Below are 15,695 nucleotides of genomic sequence, written 5' to 3' on the forward strand. Positions count from 1 at the left end.
AAAAAAGACTAAAAAAAAAAAAAATTTTTTTTAATTAATTAAAAAATAGGGCTGGGGGTGTAACTCAGAGGTAGAATGCCCCTGGGTTCCATCCCCAGTACCATCAAAAAAAAAAAAAAAAAAAACAAAAACTAGGTTTTGTATGTTCATTAAATATAATAAATATATATGTCAAGTATGCATCTAAACACCCCCAAATCAAAAATTTAACAAAAAAATTACAGTTCCTAGGAAAACACCACAGACATATGTGTAAGTCTTTCTGGTGAAGATTATAAATTCAATTAAAGAAAACATTAACCTACATTAAAAATATTTTAAAAGATCTAACTGGATAGAGGTAGATATACTCAAAGTTATAATAACATCAATTCTCCACATAATTATCTCAAAGTGGGTGCAAGCCCAGCATGGTAGCACACACTTGTAATCCTAGTACTTGGGAGGCTGAGATAGGAAGGTTCAAAGACAGTCTCAGCAAGTAAAGAGACTCTTACCAACCTAGCAAGAACCCATTTCCAAATAAAAAGAAAATAGGACCAGTGGTGTAGCTCAGAGGTAAAATGCCTCTAGGTTCAATCTTGAGAGAGGAGGAAGGGAAGGGAAGGGAAAGGAGCAGGAAGAGGGGAAGAGAGAGGTGCGTGTGTGCATACACAAACACACACAAAGTGCCTTTTTTGTGTGTGTGGAACTGGGGATTGAACCCAGAAGCATTCTACTTCTGAGCTATACCTCAGCCCTATTTTCTTTTTTGTATGTGGTAATAGGGATTGAACCCAAGGGCATTCGACCTCCGAGCTACACCCCCAGCCCTATTTTTTTTCTTTTTGCGTTACTGGGGGTGGAACCCAGGGGCATTCTACCTCTGAGCTACATGCCCAGCCCTATTTTTTTTATTTATTTATTTTTTTGTGGGTCTGGGGATGGAACCCAGGGGCATTTGACCTCCGAGCTACACCCCATTTTTTATTCTTTATTTTGAGATCGGGTCTCATTGAGTTGTAGAGGGCCTCACTAAGTAGCTGAGGCTGTCTGCGAACCATGATCCTCCAGGTCTCAGCCTCCCGAATGCTGAGATTACTAAAGTGTGTGACACCACGCCTGGCTTTTTTTTTTTTTTTTTTTTTTTGTGGTACTGGGGTTCCTGGAATCCTTTCTACCTCCGGGCTATGCTCCCAGACCTACTTTTTTTTTTTTTTTTTAAATTTGGAAACAGGGTCTCTTAAGCCAGGGCAGCTGGCTTCGAACCTGCGCAATCCTCCTGTCTCTGCCTCCCAAGCACGGGGATTACAAGCATGCGCCACCACGCCTGGCCACGCCCAGCTTTTTTTAATTCTTTATTTTGAAACAGTCTTATAAGTCACTGAGGCCGACTGGGAACCTGTGATACTCCTGTTTCAGTCTCCCAAGTACTGAGATTATAAGTGTGCCAACATGCCCAGCTCTAAATTCTGGCTTTTGAAGAATCACCATTATTATTATTACATTATTAATTTTTTATACTAGAGACTGAACCCAGGGGCATTCTACACCCAATAAATACCCCCGGCACCCCACCTTTTTAAACAGGGTCTCACAAAATGGCTGAGGCTGGCCTTTTTTTTTTTTTTTTTTTTTTTTGGTACTAGGTACTGAATCCAGGGGCACTCTACCTCCAAGCGACACTGGACCACAATTTTATTTTGAAACAGGGTCTAAGTTGCTGAGGCTGGCCTTGAACCTCCTGTCACAGCCTCCCAAGCACTGGATTACAGGTCTGTACCACCACACCTGGCTCCCATTACTTTTCTCACCGACTTCCACTGTCCTTTCAAGAATAAATCCTTAACTGGGTGTGGTGCTGCCAGTTTGTACTCCCAAGTACTTGAAAGGCTGACATAGGTTTGAAGTCAGCCTCAGCAAGCAGTGAGACTCATCAACTTAGTGAAACCCTGTTTCATAATAAAAATAAAATAGGACTGGTGGCACAGCTCAGAAGTAGAATTCCCAGTACTAAAAAAATATATAAAAGCCGGGTGTGGTGGCACACACTTGTAATCCCAGCATTTAGGAGCTGAGACCGGAGGATCACGGTTCGAGGAGAGTCTCAGCTTACTTAGTGAGGCCCTCTGTAACTTAGCGAAACCCTGTTTCAAAAAATAAAGAATAGATCCGGGCGTGGTGGCGCACACTTGTAATCCCTGTGCTTGGGAGGCGGAGACAGAAGGATCGTGCTGGTTCAAAGCCAGCCTTGCTGGCTTAAGAGACCCTTTTTCCAAATAAAAATATAAAATAGGTCTGGGAGTGTAGCCCAGAGAAGGTTTTCCAAGAACCCCAGTACCACCAAAAAAAAATAATAATAATAAAGAAAGAAAGAAAGAAAGGAAGAAAGAAAGAATAAAGAATAAAAATAGGGCAAGGGCTATAGCTGAGAGGTTGAATGCCCCTGGGTTCCATCCCCAGACCCGCAAAAAATAAATATATTTAGGGAGGCTGAGACAGGAGGATTCAGGTTCACGAACAGCCTCAGCTACTACTTAGCGAGGCCCTTTGCAACTCAGTGAGACCCTGTTTCAAAAAAAAGAATAAAAATCGGGCTGGGGATATAGCTCAGAGATAGAATGTCCTTGGGTTCCATCCCCAGTACCGCAAGAAAAAAAAAAAGAAGAAGCAGAGTGCTGGGGTGTAGCTAGGAGTGTAGAATGCCCCTGGGTTCAATCCCCACCCCCCACCCCCGCACACACACACACACAAAGGCACTAATTCCCGAAGCCCTTGGTATCTAAATCAGAGTGGATGCGGAGGGTGTATGACTTGGGCACTTGGCTCACACGTCACTCACCTGTCATCTGGCCTCTTGGCTCCTCGCTCATAGGCGGAAGGGGGTGGTGAGAGGGACCCCCTTCGTTTTCTTTTCTCCTTGCTTTGAGTTTGTTTATCTGGATCTCTCTCTCTCGACCTGTTTGGCGTCTTTGGGGTAGCTGTTTGATCTCTGAAGCCAACAGCATCTCTTCCTCGTTCAGTTACTACGGAAAAAAAGGTTTTTAAAGTGTATTTGGTAAAATTTTCTCCACTGTAATAGTATATTACAAATATATAATAAAACCTATATCCAACAAATGGACCCATAGAACTTACCTCATTCACCCAGATCCAAATATGGAAGACACAAGTCTTCCAGTGCAGTTACTGTATTTACTAAACTGAGATCTCTTCCATAAAAGCCCTTTACTTTTATTCCCACTGAGGATGCAGTCTAAGCCTTTCATTTTTTCTTTTTCTGTGTGGTACTGAGGATCTAACCTAGCGATATTCTACCCTCTTGAGCTACATCCCTAGCTCTATTTTTTTTTTTTTTTTTTTTTTTTTTTTGCGGGTCTAGGGATGGAACCCAGGGGCATTCGACCTCCGAGCTACACCCCCTGCCCTATTTTTGTATTCTTTATTTTGAAACTGGGTCTTACTGGTTGCAGAGGGCCTCACTAAGTAGCTGAGGCTGTCCACGAACCGCGATCCTCCCTCCAGTGAGCCTCCCAAATGCTGGGATTATAGGTGTGCACCACCACGCCCAGCCCCTAGCCCTATTTTTTATTCTTTATTTTGAAACAGGGTCTCACTAGGTTGCAGATAGCCTCACTAAATAGCTGAAGCTAGCCAAGAACCTGTGATCCTCCCGTCTCAGGCTCCCAAGTACTGGTATTACAAGCGTGTTGTGCCGCCACGCCCAGCTAGCCAGCCTTCCACACCTCTAACAAGTCCTGTGAGCACATGCACCCCAACTCTTCCTGTTACCATCAACAGGCAGTTCAAAATGTAAAAAGCTAGCTAGGTGTGATGGCACATACTTGTAGTCCCAGCATTTAGGAGGCTGAAACGGGAGGATCATGGTGCTCGAGTGCCTCAGCTACTTAATGAGGCCCTTTGCAACTCAGTGAAACCCTGTTTCAAAAATTAAAGAATAAAAAATAGGGCTGGGGGTGTAGCTTGGAGGTAGAATGCCCTGGGTTCCATCCCCAGTACTGAAAACAAACAAACAAAAAACAGGCGTGGTGACACACGCTTTTATTCCCCACGCATAGGAGGCTAAGACAGGACGATAGCGCAGGTTCAAAGCCAGCCTCAGCTACTTAGTGAGGCTCTCAGCAACTTAGCAAGACCCTGTTTCCAAATAAAACATAAAATAGGTCTGGGAGTATAGCCCAGAAGTAGAAGACCCCTGGGTTCCATCTCCAGTACCACCAAAAAAAAAAAAGTAAAAAGCCTTCAACTGGCCCTTTGGTACTCTCTGTACATAAGGTCTGCAAAAACTAACCCTGATGCTGTCCTTGCATGTGTGAAGTCCTGGGCTCAATTCCCAGCATCAAAAAAGAAAAGAGCCACCGGGCGTGGTGGTGCATGCTTGTAATCTCCGTGCTTGGGAGGGTGAGACAGGAGGATTGTACAGGTTCAAAGCTAACCTCAGCTACTTGGTGAGGCTCTCAGCAACTTAGTGAGACCCTGTTTCCAAATAAAATATAAAATAGGTCTGGGAGAATATAGCACAGAGGTATAAAGTCTCTGGGTACCACCACCACCAAAAAAAAAGAAAGAAAGAAAAGAAAAAGAAAAAGAAAAAAGAAAAAAAAAAGAGCCAGGCATGGTGCAAGCTTCTCATCCCAGCATTCAGGAGACTGAGACAGGAGGATTACCGTTTGCATACAGCCTCCACTACTTAGGCCCTTTGTAACTCAGTGAGAACCTATCTCAAAATACAGAATAAAAATAAAAAATAGGGCTGAGGGTGTCGTTCAGGGGGTAGAATGCCCTTGGATTCCATCCCCAGTACCAGAAAAAAGAAAAAAAGAAAAGAGAAAGAAAAGCCTGACATGTTAAGCACAGAATCATCACTACTGTAGGAAAGCAGCCACACAGAAGGATGAGCGATTGTGCTCTGGTAAAACGTCCTCAAGAAAGAATAAAAGTGCAAATTCCCAGACTGCTACACCAAACCTACCTCTCTCTCTCTTTCTTTTTTGTCTTTTTGGAACAGGGGAGCTGCACCTGCAAGGCAGGCACTTTGCCACTGAGCTACATACCAGTGCCTACACCAAATGTTTCATTTAACTAATTACATTAACAGTTACCTCTGCCGATGCCAGGAAGACCTACCTGTGTTCTCTTTCTCAGTCTGACTTTTCTTTGGAATCCGATAAACCTCCTGAAAAACACAAACAGGAAAAAGGCATCAGCAAGAGGTGGAAGTGTGGAAGTGGTGACTGCTTTGAAATTGATCTCACAGGACAAAGAAGAAACAAGGAGGAACGGGATGGCATTCATTATTGTCCCAGGTTTGACTGATGTTTGGCTTCAAGTACAAATAGGTCCTAGCCCCTTAAAGTAAAGCAAAGCTACACAGCACAAATGAACCCATATTCCATCAAGCAGGGCTGTATTATGTCACTAAGTAGCAGCAAGCCAAGTGACAGGCGTGTACGTCTGGCAAGAACATATATCCCGAGAAGTCTGAGCTCTGCACGCCTCCTGCACACACGCTCCCGTGTGGCTCCATCAGCACATTTCCCTTGCCGAGCCTGCCGGTTCTAATGCCTCACCCTCGTTCCTGCTTCAGGGAGGAGCAGCAATAGTCCAAATAAACAAAATGCTCTTCTCTTTGCCTTCCTGCCCACCTTTCCTTTCGCCCTCCCTCCATCTTCCTTCCCTTCCTTCCTACTAGGGAGTGAATCCAGGGGAATTCTACTTCTGAGCTACAAGCGAGTCCTTAATGTTTTTTTTGTTTTGAGACAGGGTCTCACTACGTTGCTGAGAGTCTTCCTACATTGCTAAGGCTGTCTCAGCCTCCCAAGTACTGGGATTACAGGTGCGCACCACCATGCCCAACTCTTCAATTAGTGTAAAACCAACTTGGTTAATGTTGTTAAAAAAAAAAAAAAAGGTAAGCATTATTACTGTTGCTCCTGAAATAGCATCCACTACTGGACCAAAACTGGTCTTGAGAAAGGTAGATTGCTATTAAGCCTCAAGGTACCTCTTTCTTGGTATGATTCTAAGGCTTGGAACCTGCTTTGGTGACCCAACAGTTCTATACTATTCTCATCCACCAGGGAGTGCTTGGGCCAGCAATTTTTTGTTTCTTTTTTCTTTTTTTTTTTGCGCGGTACTGGGGATGGAACTCAGGGGCATTGTAACTCTGCACTACACCCCCAGTCCTAATTTTTAGTCTTTTTAGTTTTTGAAACAGGGTCTCACTGAGTTGCGAAGGGCCTCACTAAGTAGCTGAGGCTGCCCGTGAACCATGATCCTCCATTCTCCACCTCCCGAATGCTGGGATTACAAGGGTGAGCCACCACGTTCGGCCTGGGCCAGCACGTTCTTACCAGTCACTTGTTAAGCAGGCCCATGACAAACCCACACACTCTCAATGATATGTCCTACAAAATCTGCCCTTTAGCATTCTACCTCCGAGGTACACCCCCAACCCTTTTTATTTTTTGTTTTGAAACAGGGTCTCAGTAGGTTGCTGAGTCTCTCAGCTACATTGCTGAGGCTGTCCTTGAACCTGCAATCTTCCTGTCTCACCTCCCAAGAACTGAAATTACAGGTGCGCTACCATACCCAGCTACTCTTGTAATCTTAGCTGTAACTGTGTGGCCTAGTGGTCCCATTTTGGGAATATGCACCAAGAAAATTGAAAGAAATCTTGCCTCTATGTTACTTTGGTTTTAGCAGGATTTGTGGAAAATGACCAATATGGACTACGTGACAGATAGAGGGAAACGTCTATGAGTGCAGATATTTAGAAATCTCCAGGCTACATGCATGTCAACAAGCAACTCAGAGATGGTGGTCAGCACGGGCACTCATGTGCTTGTCCCATGTGCCAGGCTTCATCTTAAACGTCTCAAACACGAGACTTCTTGAGACTGGGGTAGAAGACATGGATCTGCTAGCCATGTGGTTTGGGATGGAGAGCCATTCTGAGACTGATGCACAAATACAGCATTATCCACCCACCTTGCCCATCCCTTCCCTATGTACAAGGACTTTCATTAGTGCTGTGATTCTCTACCCTAGTCACACAATTAGGTGATCCCAGGAAGCGTTTATAGAAATCCCCCAGATAAAAGTCAATTCCTGGTGTCGGTTCCAGACATCTTTCTTTTCTAACAGTTCCTCAGGTGACTCCAGTGCACAGTGGGTGAGAGGCACTGAACCACAGTGTCTTACACACACCTCCTCACATGGGGATGGGGAGAGCTGTGCCTGTGTGGCCCTGCTCAGGTGGGGCGCCTCTCTGCAGTATGCCCAGGGCTGTCTGTCAGTTTCTAGCAATGGTTGATATGAGATCAGGAGTAAAGATAGCAAGGACCCTATGTCTGCCTCTGAGGGTCACCACACTTGGGGAAAGGAAGAATGCACTCTTCAGCACCTACTCCCATGAAAAGGAAAGGTGTTCTGCTGATTTTAAGAAGCTGAGAACCTGCTGCATCAGGCAGTCTGTAAACCCAAGCACTCCCAAACTAACAGGCCCGTTCAGAGGGTGCTTTGAACAGATAGATGAAAGGCACGATAAGTGACAGCACAATTTCAACCATGGGCTTAGTCTCTTTTGTATAAATTTTTTGGTTGTTTGCACAGTACTACATGCTAAGCAGGAACTCTGCCACAGAGCCACATCTCTAGCACTTTCTCTCGACCAGGATTGGCCTCCAACTTATGAGCTCCCTGACACTACAGGTGTTCATTACAAATGTCAGAAATATTATGCAAACTTCAGGCTGGGGAACCATTCTGTGGTGGCAGTTAAAATACCACAGAAATACTGCTCAAAGATAGACTTCTAGTTCCAAGTCAGGCGTGGCTGTGCATGCCTGTAATCCTAATACAGTACTTGGGAGGATAAGACAGGAGGATCACAGGTTGGAGGCCAGGATGCATGGTAATTTAGGGAGACCCTGCTTCAAAATGAAAAATAAAACAGAGTTACTATGTAGCTAAGGGGTAAAATCCCCCCCACACACAAAAAGGATTGTTCCTAGAAGCTCTGTATTTTACATCAGAAATTCTAGAAAGTGAAGAGAAAGAAAACTGAAGAGAAGAAAGTTAACAGAGAAACAATAAAAAAAAAAAACTGCTTAGCACTAAAAGATACTGTCATCAGCTGGAGAGGTCTTGAAGTACCCACAACAGCAAATGAACTGAAATGATAGATTTCAACAGAAGACACTAAGCTAGAAACTGACGCAGTGATACCTTAAACTCCCCCGCCCCATGCCAGGGCTCGAACCCAGAGCCTCACACAGGCTAGGAGCATGTCTGCATCCCTACACATCTCCTAATTACCAAGAGTGCGCACTGTAGCATGTTAGAAAATGTAACTACTTCTGAGTGATGGGAAAGCTTTGGAAAATTAATGTAAATGAATTGCCCAGTACATATTAATACATGCATGTATATAAATTCAACAACTGAACATTCAATAGAGATAAAGCCTTGAAACTTTACTCTTGTGTAATTAAGCCAGGTGTGGTGGTGCATGCTTGTAATCCCAGAATTTAGGAGGTTGAGACAGGAGGATCACAGATTCAAGGCCAGCCTCAGCTACTTAGTGAGACCCTGTTTCAAAATAAAGAATGAAAAAGAGGGCTGGAGGTATAGCTTAGAGGTACAATGCCCCTGGGGTTCAATCCCCAGTAAAACACCCACACCCACACACACCCACACACAAAAAAAGAAGTGGTAGCTATTTAAGACAACACCTACAGCCACGTGTAGTGGTGCACACCCATAATCTCAGTATTGGGGAGGATGAGACAGGAAGAACACAGTTCAAAATCAACCTCAGCAACTTAGGGATGCTCTCAGCAACTAACTAAGGTCCTGTTTCCAAATAAACAAAATAGGGATGGAGGTATAGCTTGTAGGTACAATGGCCCTGAATTCAAACTCCAGCACCACACACACACACACAAAAAACTACCTACCAAAAAGTATAAAGATGTTCAAATTTCATAACTCTGAAAGAAGCTGTCTTCCCAAAAAATCATACCATAAAGGAAAAAAAAAAAAAAAAAAAAAGCTTAAGACTGAGAGTGGTGGGGCACACCTGTGATCCCAGTACTTGGGAGACAGATTCAAGACCAGCCTCATCAACTTAGCAGGATTCTCAGCAACCTAGTGAGAGCCTGTTCCAAAAGGCTGGGGAATAATAAAAATAATAAAATAGTTCAATTCCCAGTGCCAGAAATAAACCAAAGAAAGCAAAAACAAAACAAAAAAATCTTAGTTATCTAGTTATTGCTATAATTAACAACTTTTCTTTTTTGGTGGTGGTACTGGGGGTGGAACCCAGGGGCTTTCTACCTCCAGGCTATACTCCCAAACCTATTTTATATTTTATTTTGAAATAGGGTCTCACTAAGTTGCTGAGAGCCTAAGTAGCTGAGGCTGGCTTTGAACCTGTGCGATCCTCCTGTCTCAGCCTCCCAAGCGTGGGGATTACAAGTGTGCGCCACCACGCCCGGCAAAAATAATTTTAATAAAAAAAAAAAAATCAATGGATTCAGGAGGCTGAGACCGGAGGATCGCGGTTCACAGACAGCCTCAGCTACTTAGTGAGGCCCTCTGCAACTCATTGAGACCCGGTTTCAAAATAAAGAATAAAAAAACAGGGTGTGTAGCTCGGAGGTCAAATGTCCCTGGGTTCCATCCCTAGACACCCCCCCAAAAAAATCAATGGTTTGGATTTTGGATGTGGGTTACTAGAGAAATGAAGCTGTTCACTGAAATGAACATTAGAACAGGGAGCTCCAGTTCATGAAAAGATTCTGAGTTTGAATCTGAACAGCAAGGGCAGGAGAATGACAACAGAAAGCTGAAAATATAAATGTCAACTCCAGAAAACAGACTAACTCAAGAGACATACAATTTGGGGGCATTCTTAAGAAACAATAAGTGATACTGTAGTACTACATAAGACTGCCAAGAGAAAGTATATAGAGACTTGAAAAAAATAAAATTGAAAGTAGAGAGGAAAATCTTCATAGTTGATTCATTATACTAGGTTTCCTGTTTCTTAATTGAACATGTTGCCTACAACTAATTTGGAAGGGCTTCTTTTGAGCAGTCCCAAAAAGTACTTATTCAAGGTTTGTAAAGCAATGTAGCACTTTTTAAATTCCACACATGAGCTGGGCATGTTGGTGCACACTTGTAATCCCAGTACTTTGAAGGCTGAGACAGGAGGATCGCAAGTTCAAGGACAGTCTCAGCAACTTAATGAGACCCTTTTCCAAATAAAATATAAAATAGGCCTGGGGGATACCCTGGAGGTAGAAGGTCCCTGAATTCTGTCCCCAGTAACACACACACACACACACACACACACACACACACACACACACACACACACACACACACACCTGCACAGGCATGGTGGTGTATGCCTATAATCCCAGTACTTGGGAGGCTGAGACGGAAAGGTCTCAACCAGCCTCAGTAGTGTGTGTGTGTGTGTGTGTGTGTGTGTGTGTGTGTGTGTGTGTGTCGTGCTCTCTGAGGTAGAATGCCTCCGTGGGTGTTAAAAGCCCCGGTAACACATACACACACATGCACACAATACCACAAATGAGCGTCTAGAAATATAGAAACAGCACAGAAATGAAATTATGAAAAAACGTTGAAGAAGCCATTTTCTGAGGGCTAGAGATGTAGTTCAATAGTAGAGTGCTTGCCTAGCATGCAGGAGGGCCCATGTTTAGTGGTGCACAAAAGAAAAAAAAAGGTGGGGGGGAAGAAAAGCCAGGCGTGGTGGTGCACACTTGTAAACCCAGTACTTGGGAGGCTGAGACAGGAGGATCACAGGTTCTCAGCCAACCTCAGCTACTTAGTGAGGCTCTCAGCAACTTAGTAAGACCCTGCTTCTTAATAAAGAATAAAAAGCTGGGCGTGGTGGCACACGCTTGTAATCGCAGCATTTGGGTGGCTGAGACTGGAGAATCGAGGTTCGTGGACAGCCCCAGCTACTTAGTGAGGCACTCCACAACTTAGTGAGACCTTGTTTCAAAATAAAGAATAAAAAATAGGGCAGGGGTTGTAGCTCAGAGGTCGAATGCCCTTGGGTTCCATCCCCAGACCCCCCCCCCAAAAAAAAAAAAAGAATAAAAAATAGGCATGGGGTGTACTCAAAGGTACAATGCCCCTGGGTTGCATCCTCAGTACCGCAAGAAAAAAAAAAAAGTACAATTACAAAAGCACACCATTTTTTGCCCATCCATCTGACCAGCGTCCATCTGACCAGGCATCAGCTAGGCAGTGGAAACGGGCACTTTCATGTATATTTTTACACTGCTGATGAGAGCTAACTGGTGTACCCAAGAAGAGCAACCTGGCTTTATTTACCCAAATTTCAAATAACACAGACCATGATGCAACAATGATACTTTAGTAACATGCCCAAAAGGCATATTTTCGTCTGTATGAAGCTACTTAGGCAAAAACTACTTGCTATTAAGACAAAGAAGAAATCAACCTAAATGGTTGTAATAGGAGACTGAGTAGATAAGTTATGGCCCATCTACACAATAAAATACAAAGCAGCTATAAAAAGTAATTTCTAAGCTAGCATAAAACAATCCTTATAATTAAAAAAAATTAAAAAACAAAAATCAAGCTGGGTGTGGTGGCGCACGCTTGTAATCCCAGCACTTGGGAGGCTGAGACAGGAGGATCGCACAGGTTTGAAGCCAGCCTCAGCAACTTAGTGAGACCCTGTTTCCAAATAAAATATAAAATAAGTCTAGGAGTATATCCTGGAGGTAGAAGGCCCCTGGATTTCATCCCCAGATTTAAAAAAAAAAGCTGAATGCTGTCAGTTTTATAAGAGGGCAATATAGACAGATAAAATAGAAATATATATATATATATATATATATATATATATATATATATATATATATATATATATGTGTGTGTGTGTATACTATGTACAAATGATCTCTGGAAAGCTGTGCAAGAAATGGGTTCTACTGCCTGCCTCCCAAAGGTCAGAAGGCAAGGGTGGGAAGGAAACATTTCACCCTAAGCCTTCTGAATAACACAAGCAGAACACCTTAAAAACTCACAACTGAGCGCTGCTGCTTCTCATTAGCATCCTGCCTACACAGCCCTCCCAGTTCTTTGTCCTTCAGTTTAAACCTGTTCTCTTCTAGCCTTGCCATCTTGACTAAGAGTCAGAAAACCTCCCTGTGCAGGGCTGAGGTTACTCCACACATACCTGGGGGCAAAGCGCTGAAGCAGAAGGTGCAGCGAGGGAGTCCACAGGGAATGCTGCTGCAGGGAGAGAGGCACTCACATGCAGAAGGGTGGTCACTGGCCACCAGCCAAAGGGGTAACTAAGGCTTTTCCAATCTCAGGTGTCTTTTCCAGATAAACTGATTACAACTCTAAGACTGTTTTTCTTATATTTTTCAAATTCACCTCTATAATGAGGGAGGGATGGGGAGTGAACTCAGAGGCCAATTCTACGTGTTCAGCTCTATTTATATATATTTTAAAGGGGTTCTCTTTTTTTTTGTCTTTTTTGGAACCGGGGATTGAACCCAGAACGCCACACCTGCAAAGCAGGCACTTTGCCACTGAGCTACATCCCGGTCCCTATTTATATATATTTTAAAATAGAGTCTTACTTGCCGGGCGTGGTGGTGCACACTTGTAATCCCCCTGCTTGGGAGGCTGAAACAGGAGGATCGCACAGGTTCGAAGCCAGCCTCAGCTACTTAGTGAGACTCTCAGCAACTTAGTGAGACCCTGTTTCCAAATAAAATATAAAAATGGGTCTGGGAGTATAGCCCGGAGGTAGAAAGCCTCTGGGTTCCACCCCCAGTACCACCAAAAAAAAAAAAAAAAGAGCCTTACTAAGTTGCAGAGGCCATCCTTAAATGTACAATCCACCTGTCAGCCATCAAATGCTGGGAACCTCCTCTATAAATTTTTTTTTTAACTGAGGTTTGGAACTAAGGATTGAACTTCAGGGTATTCTAGCTCCAAGTTACACTTCCAGTCCTACTATATATATATATATATATATATATATATATATATATATATGTATGTATGTATAAAAAAATTTTTTTTTTTTTTGTGGTACTGGGGTTCCTGGAAACCCTTCTACCTCTGGGCTACACTCCCAGACCTAATTTTTATACTTTTTATTTGGAAACAGGGTCTCTTAGGCCAGCGAGGCTGGCTTCAAACAGCGCGATCCTCCTGTCTCTGACTCCGAAGTGCTGGGATTACAAGCATGCGCCACCACGCCCAGCCCCAGCCCTATTTTTTAATCTTCATTTTGAAACAGGGCCTCACTAAGTAGCTGAGGCTGGCCATGAACCTTTGATTCTCCTATCTAGGCCTCCCAAGTACAGGGATTACAAGCATGCACCACCACTCTTGACTAATAGTTCATTTCTTTCTCATTTCACAAATACACATTCCTGTATGCTAGTATGTATGAACTCCAGACCCAGAAAAGATAAGTAATCTCTTGATATTCAATCATGAATCACAGGTTGAAAATTGCTGCAACATTAATGAAAAGGTACTTCAACAAAACACTAATAATGGTTCCTATGATTACAGAATGAACTCAGACTTAGTACAATGAAGGGAGTACTAGGGCTTGAAGCTAGGAATATTCTACCTCCAAGTTACACGGCAGCGTCCAGCTGACTTATTACAATTTTTAAATTAGATGTGCATTAAAAGAAGATTATGGAAAAGCCAGGTGTGGTAGTGCACACTTGTAATCCTAGTACTTGGAAGGCTGGGACAGGATCGCAGGTTCAAAGCTAGTCTCTCACCAACTTGTGAGACTCTCAGCAACTCATAAGCTCCCTGTTTCCAAATAAAATATAAAATAGGTCTGGAGGAGCCAGGTGTGGTAGCACACACTTGTAATCCCAGCATTTGGGAAGCTGAGACCGGAGGATCACGGTTCGCAGACAGCCTCAGCTACTTAGTGAGGCCCTCTGTAACTCAGTGAGACCCTGTTTCAAAAAATAAAAAGACTAAAAACAAAATAGGGCTAGGGGTGTAGCTTGGAAGTACAATGACCCTTGGTTCCATCCCCAGTACCGTTAAAAAAAAAAAGGTCTGAGCCGGGCGTGGTGGCGCACACTTGTAATCCCCACACTTGGGAGGCAGAGACAGGAGGATCGCGCAGGTACAAAGCCAGCCTTGCTGGCTTAAGAGACCCTGTCTCCAAATAAAAAGTATAAAAAAACAGGTCTGGGAGTGTAGCCCATAGGTAGAAGGGTTTCTAGGAACCCCAGTACCACCACCTTAAAAAAAAAAAAAAAGTCTGGAGGTGTAGTCCAGAGGTAGAAGGCACCTAGGTTCCATCCTCAGTAATAAACACACACACACACACACACACACACACACACACACACACACACACACACGGACATGGTGGCTCATGGCTGTAATCTCAGTATTTTGCAGGCTGAGAAAGGAAAATAGGAGGCTCAAGACCAGCCTCAGCAGCTCAGTGAGATGCTCAACAATTTGGCAAGACCATGCTTAAAAAATGAAAAATAAAAAGGGTTGGAAGTAAGCCAGGCGTGGTGGCGCACGCTTGGAATCCCAGAGCTTGGGAGGAGGAGACAGGAGGATCGCACGGGTTTGAATCCAGCCTCCGCTACTGAGTGAGGCTCTCAGCAAATTAATGAGACCCTGTTTCCAAATAAAATATAAAAATAGGTCTGGGAATATAGCTTGGAGGCAGAAAGCCTCTGGGTTCCACCCCCAGTACCACTAAAAAAAAAAAAAAAAAAAAAAAAAAAAAAAAAAAAAGGTTGGAAGTATAGCTTGGGGGCAGAATGCCCCTAGGTTCAATCTCCAGCACCACAAAAAAATAAGTAAATGTAAAAAACAAGCTGGGTGTGGTAGTACAAGTTCACCACCAGTCTCAGCCACTTAGTGAGGCCCTCTGCAACGTAATAAGACCCTGTTTTAAAATAAGAAGTAAAAAATAGGGCTTGTGGTATAGTTTGAAGGTTGAAGAAGGTCCTTGGGTTCAATCCCCAGTACCACAAAAAAAAAAAAAAAAAGAAAGAAAGAAAAAAGTAAAAAACATACCAACAGGAACAGAATTGTATTTCCAAGACTACTGTCTGCTGAACTTAACACAGATGGTAGAGGATACAGAGCAGTCGCTCCCTATCATTAATAGGTAACATTATTAAAACCATTATTAGAAACATACCATAAAAGTAACTCTTACAACAAAGACTAAGAAACAGTCCTTGCCCTTGAAGGTCTCATGGTTTAGGAAGAGGAAACAAGTATCTAAGAAAATAAGTTTCGTATTATGTGAAGATTACTTGTACAGATGCAGAAAAGAACAAAGCATCACAAAGAATGAGCTGCAACTGTATATCTCAGTAAAGGAATTCTTCTTTTTTTTTTTAAAGAAGCTATTCCAAGCAAAGAGAATAGTATCTCCAAGGACAAAGAAGTTAATACATACACTGAGTATGTAAGAAACTTTCAGGCAAGAAGGTTAAACAGATCCAGAGTAGCTCCCACACTATCCGCTAATGGCTTCGGGAATGAGAGTCTCTGCGACACTACTAGGACTCCTATTAATCACACCTGTGATGTTAAAAGGTAAAGCTCTAGCACAATGAATAGTACGAAAATGAATAGTGAATGGGGAAAGG

At 43.2% G+C, this 15,695-nt stretch overlaps 1 protein-coding gene across 1 annotated transcript in view; it reads right to left on the reverse strand.

Moving 5' to 3' along the window:
* Positions 1-15,695, reverse strand: part of SETD2 (SET domain containing 2, histone lysine methyltransferase) — a gene marked incomplete at its 3' end in the record, with an annotated part of 87,896 nt that overhangs the window by 25,419 nt on the left and 46,782 nt on the right. The window contains exons 11-12 of the mRNA XM_080715257.1: positions 5,128-5,176; positions 2,822-3,005 (exon numbers count right to left, since the gene is read on the reverse strand). Coding sequence (XP_080571383.1) covers positions 2,822-3,005; positions 5,128-5,176 — 233 coding nt within the window. The remainder of the gene's footprint in view (positions 1-2,821; positions 3,006-5,127; positions 5,177-15,695) is intronic.

The sequence above is a fragment of the Muscardinus avellanarius genome, assembly GCF_963383645.1.
Source record: "Muscardinus avellanarius genome assembly, chromosome: 18".
Taxonomy (NCBI): Eukaryota; Metazoa; Chordata; class Mammalia; order Rodentia; family Gliridae; genus Muscardinus; species Muscardinus avellanarius.